At 40.3% G+C, this 13988-nt stretch overlaps 1 protein-coding gene across 16 annotated transcripts in view; it reads left to right on the plus strand.

Moving 5' to 3' along the window:
• USP54 (ubiquitin specific peptidase 54) overlaps window positions 1-13988 on the plus strand; it is a 151961-nt gene that overhangs the window by 101675 nt on the left and 36298 nt on the right. For 12 of the 16 annotated variants that reach the window (XR_009533759.1, XM_060111873.1, XM_060111883.1 and 9 more), the window contains exons 4-11: window positions 4757-4891; window positions 6451-6564; window positions 6704-6786; window positions 7211-7316; window positions 7429-7575; window positions 9470-9619; window positions 11566-11734; window positions 13070-13240. Coding sequence is in view for 15 of the 16 variants with exons in the window: in XM_060111873.1 (XP_059967856.1) it covers window positions 4757-4891; window positions 6451-6564; window positions 6704-6786; window positions 7211-7316; window positions 7429-7575; window positions 9470-9619; window positions 11566-11734; window positions 13070-13240 (1075 nt within the window). In the remaining variant the exon portion in view is untranslated. The remainder of the gene's footprint in view (window positions 1-4756; window positions 4892-6450; window positions 6565-6703; window positions 6787-7210; window positions 7317-7428; window positions 7576-9469; window positions 9620-11565; window positions 11735-13069; window positions 13241-13988) is intronic. The other 4 variants (XM_060111936.1, XM_060111944.1, XM_060111974.1 and 1 more) reach the window with 1 other exon arrangement.

A 13988-nucleotide genomic window follows, 5' to 3' on the forward strand; every position in this document is an offset into this window, starting at 1 on the left:
AGGAGGTGTGGAAAAAAAGGGATAGTTATGAAAGCCAAAATGATAGATTTGGGAAGCTTAGATCAAGAAGAGAAACTCTAAGAATTGAGTTAGTAGTAGTGTATAACGTGTGTCATGCCTTTGTAGAAGGTGTTGCTGGACACCTCTCAGGGATGAGTTGAACTGCTGACTGGGGCACTTTTCAAAGACCTTGGGCCCATAAAGCATCAAATTTAGTGACAGCCTTTTTCTTGACCCGTATCTTCTCTACTCATGACTTCTTTCTGATGCAAAGCTAGGAAATTCTGAGAGAGAAATAGACAACTGTTCCCTCCTTAAAGACAAAGTCTGTGTTTTAGGGGGAAAAAAAGGAAAAACGTAAGCAACAGCTGCATTTGTAGTTGACAAAGCACAAAGACGTTCTGTCTTTACGGCACTTTTATCTTATTTACGTGGTTTTTACTAATCCAAATAATTATATGCTCCTGTGGGTAGAATTGTTTGCTACTTGATCCAAGAGAGATGGATGGGGAAGCACCTGCTTGTAGTCATTAGTCTTGTTGCTTTTGCACTGCATCCAAGAAAATAGTTAACAAACAAAAAGTAATTTGCCTTTTCCTGAGAGTGAAAAGGAAGACCTCTTTGGTTTCACTCTGTGAAGAACAGCAGAGAGAAACCTCAAAGGTGGGTTTTTTTATTTATTGAGATGAAACCATCAGGGACCCCACAGGGGAAAATGATTCCTGGGTTTTGGTTCTTCCTGCCCTTTCTCCCTCTCTGCCATAAAACTCAGCAATTGGAAGAATACCAGTTTTTGTTCCTTATTGGTCCTACCACCTGTTCTTATTGCTGAACTAAATGTTCTTGGCTTTCTTTGGTGTGAACAGGATCTCCCTCTGGGAAAGGTGGGAGGAGGGTGAAAAAGGGAACAGGAGGAGGCCCATTCCTGCCTTGTGCTCATGTGAGAGGGACACACAGGGGTTAGTGTGCTGCCCTAACAGAGGGGCTTTGTGCTACAGCTTCTTCCAGAGCTGCGGCTCACAGATGCATGCTGGGCGGGCTCAGGCTGCGTCATCCCTGATACACTTGCTTCTTCCTAACAATGGCAGAGCAATACCAGTAACAATAATTAAAATATTGGATAAGAAAATAAAGAAGATGCAGGCAGAGGCTATTCTGAATACATTCAGATACTCAGTGTGTGTGGAGAAAGCTGTTTGTAATTAAGAGGTTAAAAAAAGAGTAGCATGGAGATGATGCCACTGAACACAAGAGCCAGATCTGTTGTTGTATATCCACTATGTGTGCAGTCAGAGCTCTGACTTTAAGTCTTTCTTTTTCTGTGCTAAAACCCTTGTTATCTAGGTCATGGGAAATCTGCCTCTCTTGAATACAAGCAGCAGAATAGAGAAGAATTTCTTCCTTTGTACCTAGACCTTAGAAACTGGGTAGTTAGCTCAAGGTAGAAGCCTTTCTGACTCTCAAGGCCCTTCTTCATACATCAGTGTCAGGCAGTAACCTAAAATGAATCCCAAATAGAATGATTATAATAACAGTTAACACTTAGATAGCACTTTGATACGGTCAGACTTTAGTCTAAGATATAAGTAGAAAGATAGATAACTTATTTAATCCTCAAATAATCCTAGGAGGTAAATACTATTATTAATTCTCTTTTAGAAGAGGAAACTGAAGCATAGAGAAGTTAGGTAACTTGTCCAAGGTCATATAGATGGTAAGTAACAGGGCTGGGATTTTGAACCCAAATACTATGGTTCCAGAGTCCATACTCTTAACTATTACTCTATGCCATCTCTCAGTGTATCTCTGTCCTTTCTCAAACAGAGTTATCTGAACCACAGAACACAGAAAGTATTCTGAGTGACTATTTTCTTAATTCTCTCTAGGATGGTAACATAACTAGCACTATGCATAGGAGAGAAGTTAATTCATTAGGAACTGTTCATGCTTTAGAGTATTAATTCTTGAGGAAACCCAGTTGAGAGAGACTAAAGGGGCTGCAGTTTGCATTTGTTGTGTTTGTACAGAACTACCCTGAAACTAATTCTCCATTGGTTTGTCTTGGAACCGGTTTTAGACTCTGAACAAAGGACCAAACCTCATCCATCCCTTGCTCTAGAGGTAGAGCCTTTGTCAGCATTAATGTCTTACCATTAACAGTTGAGAAGAATGGCAGGTTGGGATATGATAGTGGTCACTAAGTTTGCAAAGCTGAGGTGACTTCCCTTCAGCATATCATTAAGTGTTCAGATCACCATATGTAGAAGCAGCCACTACTTCTTTTCCTACCTTCCTTTTCCTTTTTTCTTCACATTTCCCCAAGTTTCAAAATCCCATTGGTCACTTGGCAGATATCCATTTGCCCTCTGGGAGTGTTTAACTGTGGACCCAGACCTTTACTTTTGGTCTAGTTTAAGGAGTCACTGATAGACATTCTTCCATTTCCAGCAACAAATTATGGAAGGCCTTGCTCTGTCTTTACCTGATCTTATAATAGACTTGTTAAAACTTTCTAGGTAACTCCAAAATAAAGTAATTGTAATAGATTTCCCCCCAGCCCCATGCTTATTAAGTAAAATACTAAATATGTTTTTCTGGTGCCGCCTCCTCCACATCATATGGAATTGTTTGTAGGGAAATAATAGCAGGGTTCACAGTAAATTGTTCTCAAGTTGCTGTAGTGATAGATGTTCAGTGTGTATGAGGTAGAATGATGCTAGGAAGAGAACAGAGGTCTCTTGAAATTAGCAGAACAAGGTTTAGTCCCATTTTACTTGAACCAGTTGTGTTACCTTAAGAAAAATTTTCACCTTTTCTAGGTGATTCTTTATCTGCTTAAAAAAGAGAAGGGAGTTAATATTTTCCCTTAATAAGATCTAACCATATAAAATCATTCATTCAAAACTAGTTGTTGATGGCCTACATGCCATTACTATTATAGATGCTGGGAGTGTAGCAAGGAATTAAAGGGGCAAAAATTTCTGTCTTCATATTCTAGAGAATACAGTTAGACAATAAATAAGTAATATACATGGTATGATTGCTGGTAAAAGTGCCAAAGGGAAAAATAAAACAAGTAAGGGTGGGAGGTTTAGAAAGAGTGGGTGGAGCTTGCAATTTTAAATAAAATGATCCAGAAATACTATATTGAGAAGGTAATATTTGGGTAAAAATCTGAAGGGAATGAGTGACTGAGCTACCACAAGTAAAACGTCAAGTAAAATGAGGACCAATAATTAGCCATTCTAGGTTGGTGGGACCTCCTATTCTTAGCTCACATAGGTAGGTTTATAAAAGTGATCTCATTTCTGGTTCTCATTAGTAAGTCTGAAAGTAACCCTGGAATTTTTTTATATGAATAAATTACTAGTGAGGATTTCAAGCCGGTGACATTCTTTGGCATGTTGACATGTAACTCATCGTTGGGTGAGTTGTTTATCTGGGTGGTTTAGTGTGGATCTGGGCCATGTGATGTCAAGGAGCACATTCTAAAATCTCTGTGCGGAGGGTCCAATACCGCTTGAGAAGGACACCACAAAGCAGGTGCCACTTGTTGCCACTCTTTGTTTCCATTCTCTGGATATCACATTCATCATTGTTTCAGATATAGGTAAAGATGGAGAAGATAGATACATTTAGTTATACCAAAATAAAAAACTGCTGTGCTTGAAAGATACCAGAAGACTAGAAGAAGGTATTTGCTGCAAGTAGTACTCACAGAAGACCCAGAAAAACTAAATGTAGTTAGAAAGACTAAAATTAACCAGTCTGACTGTATTAATTGCTGACAAGGATATGGGGAAATTTATTTATATTCATGCACTGGTAGAAGTTTAAGTTGGCACAGCCTCTTTACAATAGCAAAAAATTGGAGACTATTAAAAATATCTGTCAATAAAGAAATGGATAAATAGATGTGATGTAGTAACATGATATAATACTATACAAATGGATAAATAGATGTGATGTAGTAACATGATATAATACTATACAGCAGGGGAAAAGGATGAAATATATGGGTAACCTCAAAAAGAATGCTGAATTTTTTAAAAAAGTAAAATTCAGTGTGATACTTTTTACATAAACAAAAGACACATACACACAAGCGTACTATGTATTATTGAGGGTTATATACATACACACACACATACAAATATATGTAAAAGTATTATAAACAGAAGATTGTGCAACAAACTCATAGTGAGTGGCTGGTCTTAAAGGGGACTTTAGCTTTATCTGTAATTGGAAGTAAACATTATAGAATGTTTATTTCTTAGTGTTAGACACATAGGTATTTGTTATATTATTCTTTTTACTTTTGGGTAATTTTATAGTAGCTAAACAATTTAAAAGAAGGGCCAAGTTTCATACAATGAGCCCCCAGAGAATAATTTACCAATTCAGTGACATATAATTTATCTTTATTTATTGTAGACCATCTACCTCTTTCTATATCAGAGGAAATGAGGTAACTGCATTGCATTAACTCATGACAACAGTCTCTCCTAATGAGTCCTTGATGGTATCACACTCAGATGGAAGAGTAAGGATCCTTATTAGCACATATCATGCTCTTTATTATGAGTCTCGTTTTTTTTTTATACTTTTTTCTAACTAACTGCAAGCATATCAACTCATTCAAAGTACATTTGGCTCCATAGCTGTAAGCATGGAGATCCTAGCATGACAGACCGGGATGCATAGAAGCTCAGTAACAGCATTGTGCTTTTCCCCTTGTCTAACCTCTTCCCTACAGGGAATCTTTAACCAGTTTCAGTGCAGTACTGAAAAAGTGCTTCCATCTGACACTCTCCGCAGTGCTCTGGCAAAGACTTTTCAGGATGAACAGCGTTTCCAGCTGGGAATTATGGATGATGCTGCGGAGTGCTTTGTAAGTACTGGCCTCTGGCCCTCTTTGATATGGGGTGAGACTGTGGATGGTCTCCGTCAGGGACTGGCTACTTTACTGTGCTCCTGGTCTCTACAGTTATAACTAGGAATTTCCCTAGTTTCTATAAGTTGTTTCTGCTCATAAAGTATGAATTGCCTCGTGGGTTTATTCTTTTTTCTTCAGGCTTAGGGTAGTTTTGTGCTTGCCATCGCACAGAACAGTAGCTCTCACCTTCAGAGGAGACAAGGCCCATTAAAATACAATTTTCTGGGCCCAACTCCCTTGAGTTTCTGTTTCAGTAGGTCTGGAGTGGGTCCCAAGAATATCTCTAACAAGTTCCTAGGTGATGCTAACACTGATGCTGCTGGTCTGGGGACCACAGTTTGAGAACTCCTGCATACTAAAGATAATTAAACAGAGAATAGCTGAGTCCTTAGCACAAGTGTGATGTGCTATGTAGATGGCTACTTTGCTCCCAGTGACTTTTAGTAGAGGACCCTAACTCTTCTCAACTCTGGGTTCTATTCATCAACCTTCAAAAGACTCTATGCAACCATTAAACAATCTGAGTGATATACATCCTACTATAGGGTAAAATATAGGCCAAAATCAGGGGTGCCCCTGAGAAACTGGATCACTGATTTATTGCTGGTAGGAATGAACAATGGTATAGCCACTCTGGAAAACACTTTGGCAGTTTCTTAAAAAACTAAACTTGCAAACCACCATATCATTCAGCAGTTAGATTCCTGTACGTGAATCCCAGAGAGATGAAAACATATGTTCATACAAAAACCTGTACATGAATGTTCAGAGAAGCTTTTTTTGTGATAGCCCCAAAGCAAAAAAGCCCAGATGCTTTTAATGGGTAGGTGGTGAAACAAACTGGGGTACTTCTATATCAGGGAATACTGTGCAGCAATAAAAAGGAATGAACTGTTGATTTATGTAACAAGTTGAATGATCTAAGGGGAGTAACAATGAGTGAAAAACGCAGCATCAATAGGTTATGTACTAAATGATCTCATTTATTTAACATTCTTGAAATAATAAAATTATAGAGATGGGACAACATGTTAGTGGTTGCTAAGGGTTAGGGTTGGAATTGAGTGGGTAAAGTTTTAAAGGAATAGCAGAAGGGAGCTTTGTGGCGATGAAAGAGTTTTATATCTTAATTGTGGGGGTGTTTACATGACTATACATGTGATAAAATTGCATGGAGCTACACATACATGCAAATGAATGTATGTAAAACTGGTGAAATCTGAATAAACTCTGTGGATTTTATTGATGTCCATTTGCTGGTTTGGATATTGTACTATAGTTATGTAACATGTCACCTGTGGAGGAAACTGGGTGAAGGGTACATGGACCTCCTGTATAATTTTTTTGAAACTTTCTGTGAATTTATAATTATTTCAAATTAAAAATTTAAAAGAAAATCAGAGGTATTCCTCCCTTCAAGGAGGATTGCTGTTTCTCTGAGTAAACTGCCAACAAATTTGTACTTTTGTTTGTTAAATATTGTCTACGTACTGCTTTTTGTCCTTCCCTATTAGGAAAACCTCCTGATGAGGATTCACTTCCACATTGCTGATGAAACCAAAGAGGACATATGCACTGCCCAACACTGCATCTCCCACCAGAAATTTGCAATGACATTGTTTGAGCAGGTGAACCTTATTTCTATTCCCATCACTTCTTAGACCTTTTCTTCAAGAACACTTTATGCTAGGATGTAGGATGTCAAATGGGTGCCAAAACAGTTAATGACTGTGGCTGCTGGTTTTGCTTTTTTCTCCCCGGGCTTAGTGTGTATGTACCAGCTGTGGCGCCACTTCTGATCCGCTGCCTTTCATCCAGATGGTGCATTATATCTCCACTACTTCCCTTTGGTGAGTGTTATAGGGTTCTCTGTTTGTATACTTAGGCAATCCTTCAGTTGACTGGGTTTTAACTGAAGGCACCCGAATAGCTTGTATCCTTATTGCTGAGTATTTGCTGTATTGTAGGAACTCAGAACAGTAATTTTAAAATAACCTCTGTTCTCCTTCTTTCCTCTCCCATCTGTCCTCTTTTCTTAGTCTCAAGTTCTGGCGAGCAGAGTGAGAGGAGGAATGGGGATTCTATGAGCATTGGATTTGGGGACAGGCAGGCACACTTACTCTGTGGGATACTGAGGCTGGTCAGGATGAGGGGCTTTGGCATAGTGGGCAGAGGAAGAAAGTCAAACATGTGAGTTAGGAATTTGCATGAATGCTTTAGCTATAACCCTGTACAACTCCCAACATCATCCCCCTTCAATTCCCCATCTCGAAGCAATCAGGCTATTTGTATGCTGGAAAGACGAGAAAAACCCTCACCAAGCATGTTTGGTGAGCTGCTGCAGAATGCCAGCACCATGGGGGATCTGCGGAACTGCCCGGTGAGTTAAGTGAGGGGTGGGGTTCAGAGTGGGGAGGGAAACCCTGAGATCAGTGGAATTGAGGCAGAGTCAGTGGGCAACATTTCTCACTAGGATTATATATGTATTTCAGAGCAACTGTGGAGAGAGGATTCGGATTCGCCGTGTGTTGATGAACGCTCCACAGATTATCACGATTGGGCTGGTATGGGACTCGGACCACTCAGACTTGGCAGAGGATGTCATTCACAGCCTGGGCACCTGCCTTAAGCTGGGTGATGTGAGTGTTAGTTACCTTTATCTCTCACTTGGAGTTCTTGTAACTTACTATTGCTCAAGGGCAGTGAACTCTGAACACAAAGGTATATCCTAAATGACAAATATTAAAGAGTTTTGAAAATATATATTGTGTGTATCTGTACACATACATGTGCGTACATGTACATGCTCACATACCTCCTTCGCATAGTTGGCAAAGGCTTTTTGGAAGATATGGGATGATCTTGGCCTTGAAAGACAGGATGGGCAGAGCTTAGCTACTGATAAAAATCAAGTAATTCATAGAGTTATCATATGCTCTACTTATCATTAGTTAATACCAGTGTAGAATAGGGAAGTGTATTCAACCATGGGAGGTAGTAAGGTCAAAGAAGTGAGCAGTCCTGACTAGTTCTGCTACGGGAGGTGAAGGAGGTAGAAGTTGATGACATGAGTCCTAGAATATTAAATTCATGGTAGGAACCAACATCTGCTGAGAAGGTAATGAAGTGGCTTGGAAGAGCATTCTAGTGGAAACAGACTTCAGACGTGGGCTGTTTACCTTATCAGTGGCATACCCTAGTATAGGTACAGCCAGGGTTTTCCTTCAGTTCAAGAGAAGAGCCAGAAAGTCTGTGGTTTCCTTTCTACTGGTTTCCCTCTGGGATGGTCCTGTGACTAAGGAGATCCCTTGTTGTTTTTTAATGTCATTAAGCCATGGTTGAGAATAAGTGAACCATCTGGGATCTTACTTTACGTCTCCTTGCCAAGGAGCCTCTGACATAGTAGGCTATGCACAATAAAAGATCATTTTTCTAGATTTCTATAGCCTACATATTCTGTTCTGTTCTAGCTTTATTTTATTTTTATTTTTTTTTTTGGTGGTACGCGGGCCTCTCACCGCTGTGGCCTCTCCCGTTGCGGAGCACAGGCTCCGGACGCGCAGGCCCAGCGGCCATGACTCACAGGCCCAGCCGCTCCGCGGCATGTGGGATCTTCCCAGACCGGGGCACGAACCCGTGTCCCCTGCATCGGCAGGTGGACTCTCAACCACTGCGCCACCAGGGAAGCCCCTAGCTTTATTTTTATGATTGATTTTTCAACCAAACACATTCCTAAAGGCAAGAGTACTTGCCTTCAAATATTTTGTATGTCTCTTAACACTTAGGACAGTGCTAGATATCTAGGAATTGAAATGTTGGTAACCAGTATGGTGGGATTGCTCCCCCTAAGGGTTTTCTTACCTTCTACTTAGGGTCTCAACAGGAAATTTATATTTGTGGCCCCAGCTGATAAATAACCTTTGAAACTTGAGAATGTTTTGTTTTTGTTTTATTTTTTTTTTAACATTCCTGGCTCATATTAGAATAGGCCCCAGCAAGAAAATATTATTAAAAGGTATAAAGAGGACTTCCCTGGTGGCGCAGTGGTTAAGAATCTGCCTGCCAATTCAGGGGACACAGGTTCGATCCCTGGTCCAGAAAATCCCACATGCCGTGGAGCAACTAAGCCCGTGCGCCACAACTACTGAGCCTGTGCTCTGGAGCCCGCATGCCACAACTGCTGAAGCTCACTCACCTAGAGCTCGTGCTTCACAACAAGAGAAGCCACCGCAATGAGAAGCCCACACACTGCAACGAAGAGTAGCCCCCACTCGCCGCAGTTTGAATGAATGAATGAATAAATAAATAAAATAAAAGTTATGAAGAAACATCACCACGTTACCAGTTTGGCCACTATCTCTCTGATATTTCGCTAAAATTTTGCCTTTTTAGGTTCATTTCTGATGATAAATATGGATTAGCAAAAGGAGAAGCAAGTCAGTACCTTAATTAAGAAATGATGGAGTCTGCTGAGAGATGATGTGAGAGGCCTGAGTATATGACTGTTCTTTCCTTTCTCCTCTTTCCCCACAGCTGTTTTTCAGAGTGACAGATGACCGGGCCAAGCAGTCTGAACTGTACTTAGTAGGAATGATCTGTTACTACGGCAAACATTATTCTACATTCTTTTTCCAAACAAAGATCCGCAAATGGATGTATTTTGATGATGCTCACGTCAAGGAGGTAGGAGTATTCAAGTCCTTCTTGACATGTTTGGTGAATGGAACAAAAAACTATGGACAATTACTTGTCTTCAGTGTTTCATTTTCATAATTCTAGTGTCTGTCTGCCTATCTATTGAATTTATGAGAGTGTCAGTCTTCTCTTACCCAACAGACCAAGTTCTTGAGGACAGGATCAATTTATCTTCTATTATTTTCTCTGAATCACCTCACTAGCATTCAGAACCATTCTGAATTTATAGTTGAAAGGGCTTTTTAAAAAATGTGTTAATTCGTTGATTTGAGCGTGAACAATCTAATGCCTCAAATTAGGTTATAAGCTTAGCACAGAGTTCAGAATTCCAAATCTTGTAATTAACAGTGGGTAATACTTTGTCCCAGGGCTGCTATAAATTATTCTCTGATTGTTATCTCCCTGAAGTACTCTATCACGGATTAATGTATTTTGGGGATAGTGTAGAGAAAATAAGGCTATAATGATATTTAAAGCTGGGAATTTGGTACTATCTAAACCACAGAGTGTGTGGCTGAAGTAGTTTAGGTGATCTGTGTGAGTGAGGAAGCCTCTTGTGATAAGGTTAGCAGCTAGGAGACTGCTGACTATAATCTACACCAACCCATGGGCCTTACGTAGTGTCCTCTACAAATAGTAAAGTCTTTGTTAAATTCCCTGATTCTCTTCTTCATCTCTTTTTTACTGTTGTAATCTTGGGCAACTTATGTAAATTCTTTGAGCTTTAGGTTTTTCATTTGAAAAATAATACCTGCCTTATAAAATATTAAATCAGATTTGTATGTAAAAAGCATATAAATGTTTCAGTTAAAATGATAAATCAGTTATAAATTTACTGAACGTCTATTATGAAATAAACACTGTGCCAGTGGTCTGACTCCAAGACCACACCATCTAAGAATGTGACTGGATCAAACTTAAAAGAGAGTGAGTTTGGGGATTTGATTGGATTGTTGTTTCCATGGCTATTCTGTCACTTTTTTCCACTGCCATGGCAGCACTGAATCCAGCACAAAGCTAAGGCTGAGAGGTTCAGCTGTATATTCTAAGCAGTTTGATATTTCATGTCCTGCCTTGTGTGAACTCTGAGACGGAATGTCACTTATTTTCAGGCAGTCTGTGAGAGAGTTTCTGTCTGCTCTTTAGCTTCATGAAGGTGGTTTTAATATTTAGGAGAAAATTATAGAAATGCAAATTTCAAACAAGGGCTTTTATTTGATGTCTGTGAAAAGAAATTGATCACCAAGTCAACTGAAGTCCCCTCACATAGCATATTCAGCTTTGAGAACTTTTATTCATATTTCATAATTGAATTGATGTTTCACAGGAATAAAAGTAATTTTATTCATCATTCCTATCTCTTATAGGGTTTTAGTGCTTTCTAAAAGGATTTCATTAAAAAAGACTTAACAAAAAATTCATTGGGGGCTTCCCTGGTGGTGCAGTGGTTGAGAGTCTGCCTGCCGATGCAGGGGACACGGGTTCGTGCCCCAGTCCGGGAAGATCCCACATGCCGCGGAGCGGCGGGGCCCGTGAGCCATGGCCGCTAAGCCTGCGCGTCCGGAGCCTGTGCTCTGCAACGGGAGAGACCACAACAATGAGAGGCCCGCATACCGCAAAAAAAAAAAAAAAAATTCATTGGGACTTCCCTGGAGGTCCAGTGGTTAAGACTCCGCACTTTCACTGCAGGGGACGTGGGTTTGATCCTGGTTGGGGAACTAAGATCCTATATGCTGTGTGGCGCAGCCAAAAATTAAAAAAAAAAACAAAAAAAACATTAAGTTTAGGTCCAAGATCTCTTTTGTTGTTTCTTTACCCAGTTCTTGTCTTTTCATCTCTTTTATTTTCTTTAGAAAAATAGAGTAGAAAGATATGTGTTGAATTATGAATATGAAGTATAATTGTCATGCTTTTTCTGGTTGTTTCTGGTTCAGATTGGGCCCAAATGGAAGGATGTGGTGACCAAATGCATCAAGGGACATTATCAGCCTTTGCTGCTGCTTTATGCAGACCCCCAGGGTACCCCAGTGTCCACCCAGGACCTGCCCCCTCAAGTTGAGTTCCAGTCGTACAGCAGGACGTGCTACGATAGTGAAGATTCAGGTGAGCAGCCTAGCTCTTTACTTCTCCCTCCCCACTCCAATGTGATGACTGGACCGTAGGGTCTCACAGTCATGAGCCTAGCCCTTAACCTAGCTTGGAGAAAGAGGATTCATCAGAGATAAGAAAGAAGTACCAACTAATGCTGAAGCCCAAGTTGTGCCAGGCTTTGTTTCCTTCAGTGTTTAGGAATGTATTGTCTAGATCACCTGGCCCCGTTTCAAAAATGAGAAGGAAATTATGTTCATTTAGACTGAGGTATTAAGTTTGTGAGGGAAACCTCACTATTTAACCTTCTAATATTGCTAAGATGACTCATTCTTACTAGCAATTTAACAGTGACTTGAGTTGTTAAGACGCAGAAAATGATATGAGTTACTACAAAGCTCGTCATTTTGTTTGGGATGAGAGATGTTTGTTTTAAAATGCCAAGTGTGGTAGCAATATTCCTTAGCTTATGAATCAGCTGTTCACTTCTAATTCAGTTATTTGGAACTTAAATCATGTTTTCCTGTAGAAACAGTTGCAGCTTTATTACTAAAGTCTCAGGCTATCCCTCAGAAACTCATCCTATAATAGAAATACAACCCTAATGGTTTTGGCTTGATTCCTAAAAGGAGGAAAAAGTAATACTCTTTTCCTCTTCTGGATCTAAGGCTGGCTGGCCCTGAGTATAATTTTGAAAGAGAAGATACTTGTCTTTGGAATCTTTTCCCCTCCCTTTTGTACCTCCCTCCTGTTTGGTATGTTCTTCCCACCCTTGTGCCCCACCCAGACCTGCTCTGCTTCTTCTGCCTTCAGTCAAACACCCATTTACACTGTTGTGCTTATCTCAGCTGGGTGTTCAGAGGAAAGTAGTCTAATTGAACTAATTCACACCAAAGTATAAATAACTGCCCCATAATGTCTCATAGATATTAAAAATGCTTTTAAATTTTTAAAAGTGACTTTTCTGGCAGTATAGGAGAAAAATTATGGGATAGGGAAACATCTGGTTATGTGTGTCAGGTTGGCATGGGACTTGCCATCTAAGTAGATCTTACTTTTCACAACTTTTTCCTTTCTTCTACTTTTCGCCCTGTAGGTTTTCTAAAAGCCCCACAGTTTTTCACAATGGCAGGCAAAGGGAGGGCTTCAGCAAGGTAGGGGCAGGAGTGGAAGGAATTGTGTGTCTGGGTTATCTGAAGTTGGGTGTTGGGAAGAACGGCTCTGGTATATCCTTCTCACCCTTCCATTTAGGAAGTTCTTACCTTGTGAACCTTTGTTGCCATCCAGCTCTTCGCCCCCTCTCTATCACTGTCCTCTCTTTCCTCACCTTTGCATGTCTCCTTCCCTCAGGGAGGGAGCCCTCCATCTCAAGTGATACTCGAACAGATTCCTCAACGGAGAGCTATCCCTACAAGCACTCCCACCATGAGTCTGTGGTCAGTCACTTCTCTTCTGATTCTCAGGGAACAGTCATCTATAATGTGGAGAACGATTCCACGTCTCAGAGCAGTCGGGACACAGGTAGGGACTTATACAGTGGACCCTGCTTGCCTGATTCAGTTCTGCATAGAGGGTCTCCCAAGAAAAAGAAACTGGGGCAAGTCAGAAATGTTTGTCATGCAAAAGGGGAAGTGCACAGAACTTGGGTAATTGAGAGGGATGAAAGAAAGCAACTCACTTCTGAATGAATGATGATGTTCCTGTCAACAGCAGCCTATCAGTAAGGACAATTGTAATGTGATTATTTATTCTGAACTCTTTTTCTGAAGGCTTTTTTCCTTCTGTGCTCTTGATCCCTGTCATTCTTATAGTGTCCCATTAAACCTTGTGGTCTTGCACCTCATTTCCTTCTCATGCCAGGCTTTGTTTCAAAGCCCTGAAGGGCTTTGAGAGAAGGGGCATATTTATGGATGGGGAAACCTGCTCATCACCTTGCTGGTCTTCCTGAAGGACAGAGAAATAAAAGGATGGAAAGCTAGCCTGTTTGTTATTGTGAGTTCCATGCAGAGAACGTTCTTGAATTGTTCTTTTAATCTACAGAAGATTGTGCCTGTGTCAGTGGAAGAAATCATTACAGGGTACAAAAGGAAGAACAGTAAGTGACTGACTGCTGAGATGAAAAGTTCATCACCTAAGGCATAGAATAGTGCCCACACTCTTAGAGACTTGGGAATTAGTGATCCCATGGCTTCACATTGGTGGTTTACATCCTGTGCATGCCCTTTAAAAAAAAGAGAGAGAATTTCAAACATATTCAAAAGCATACAGA

This window comes from Mesoplodon densirostris, chromosome 1, assembly GCF_025265405.1.
Source record: "Mesoplodon densirostris isolate mMesDen1 chromosome 1, mMesDen1 primary haplotype, whole genome shotgun sequence".
In the NCBI taxonomy this organism is placed as follows: domain Eukaryota; kingdom Metazoa; phylum Chordata; class Mammalia; order Artiodactyla; family Ziphiidae; genus Mesoplodon; species Mesoplodon densirostris.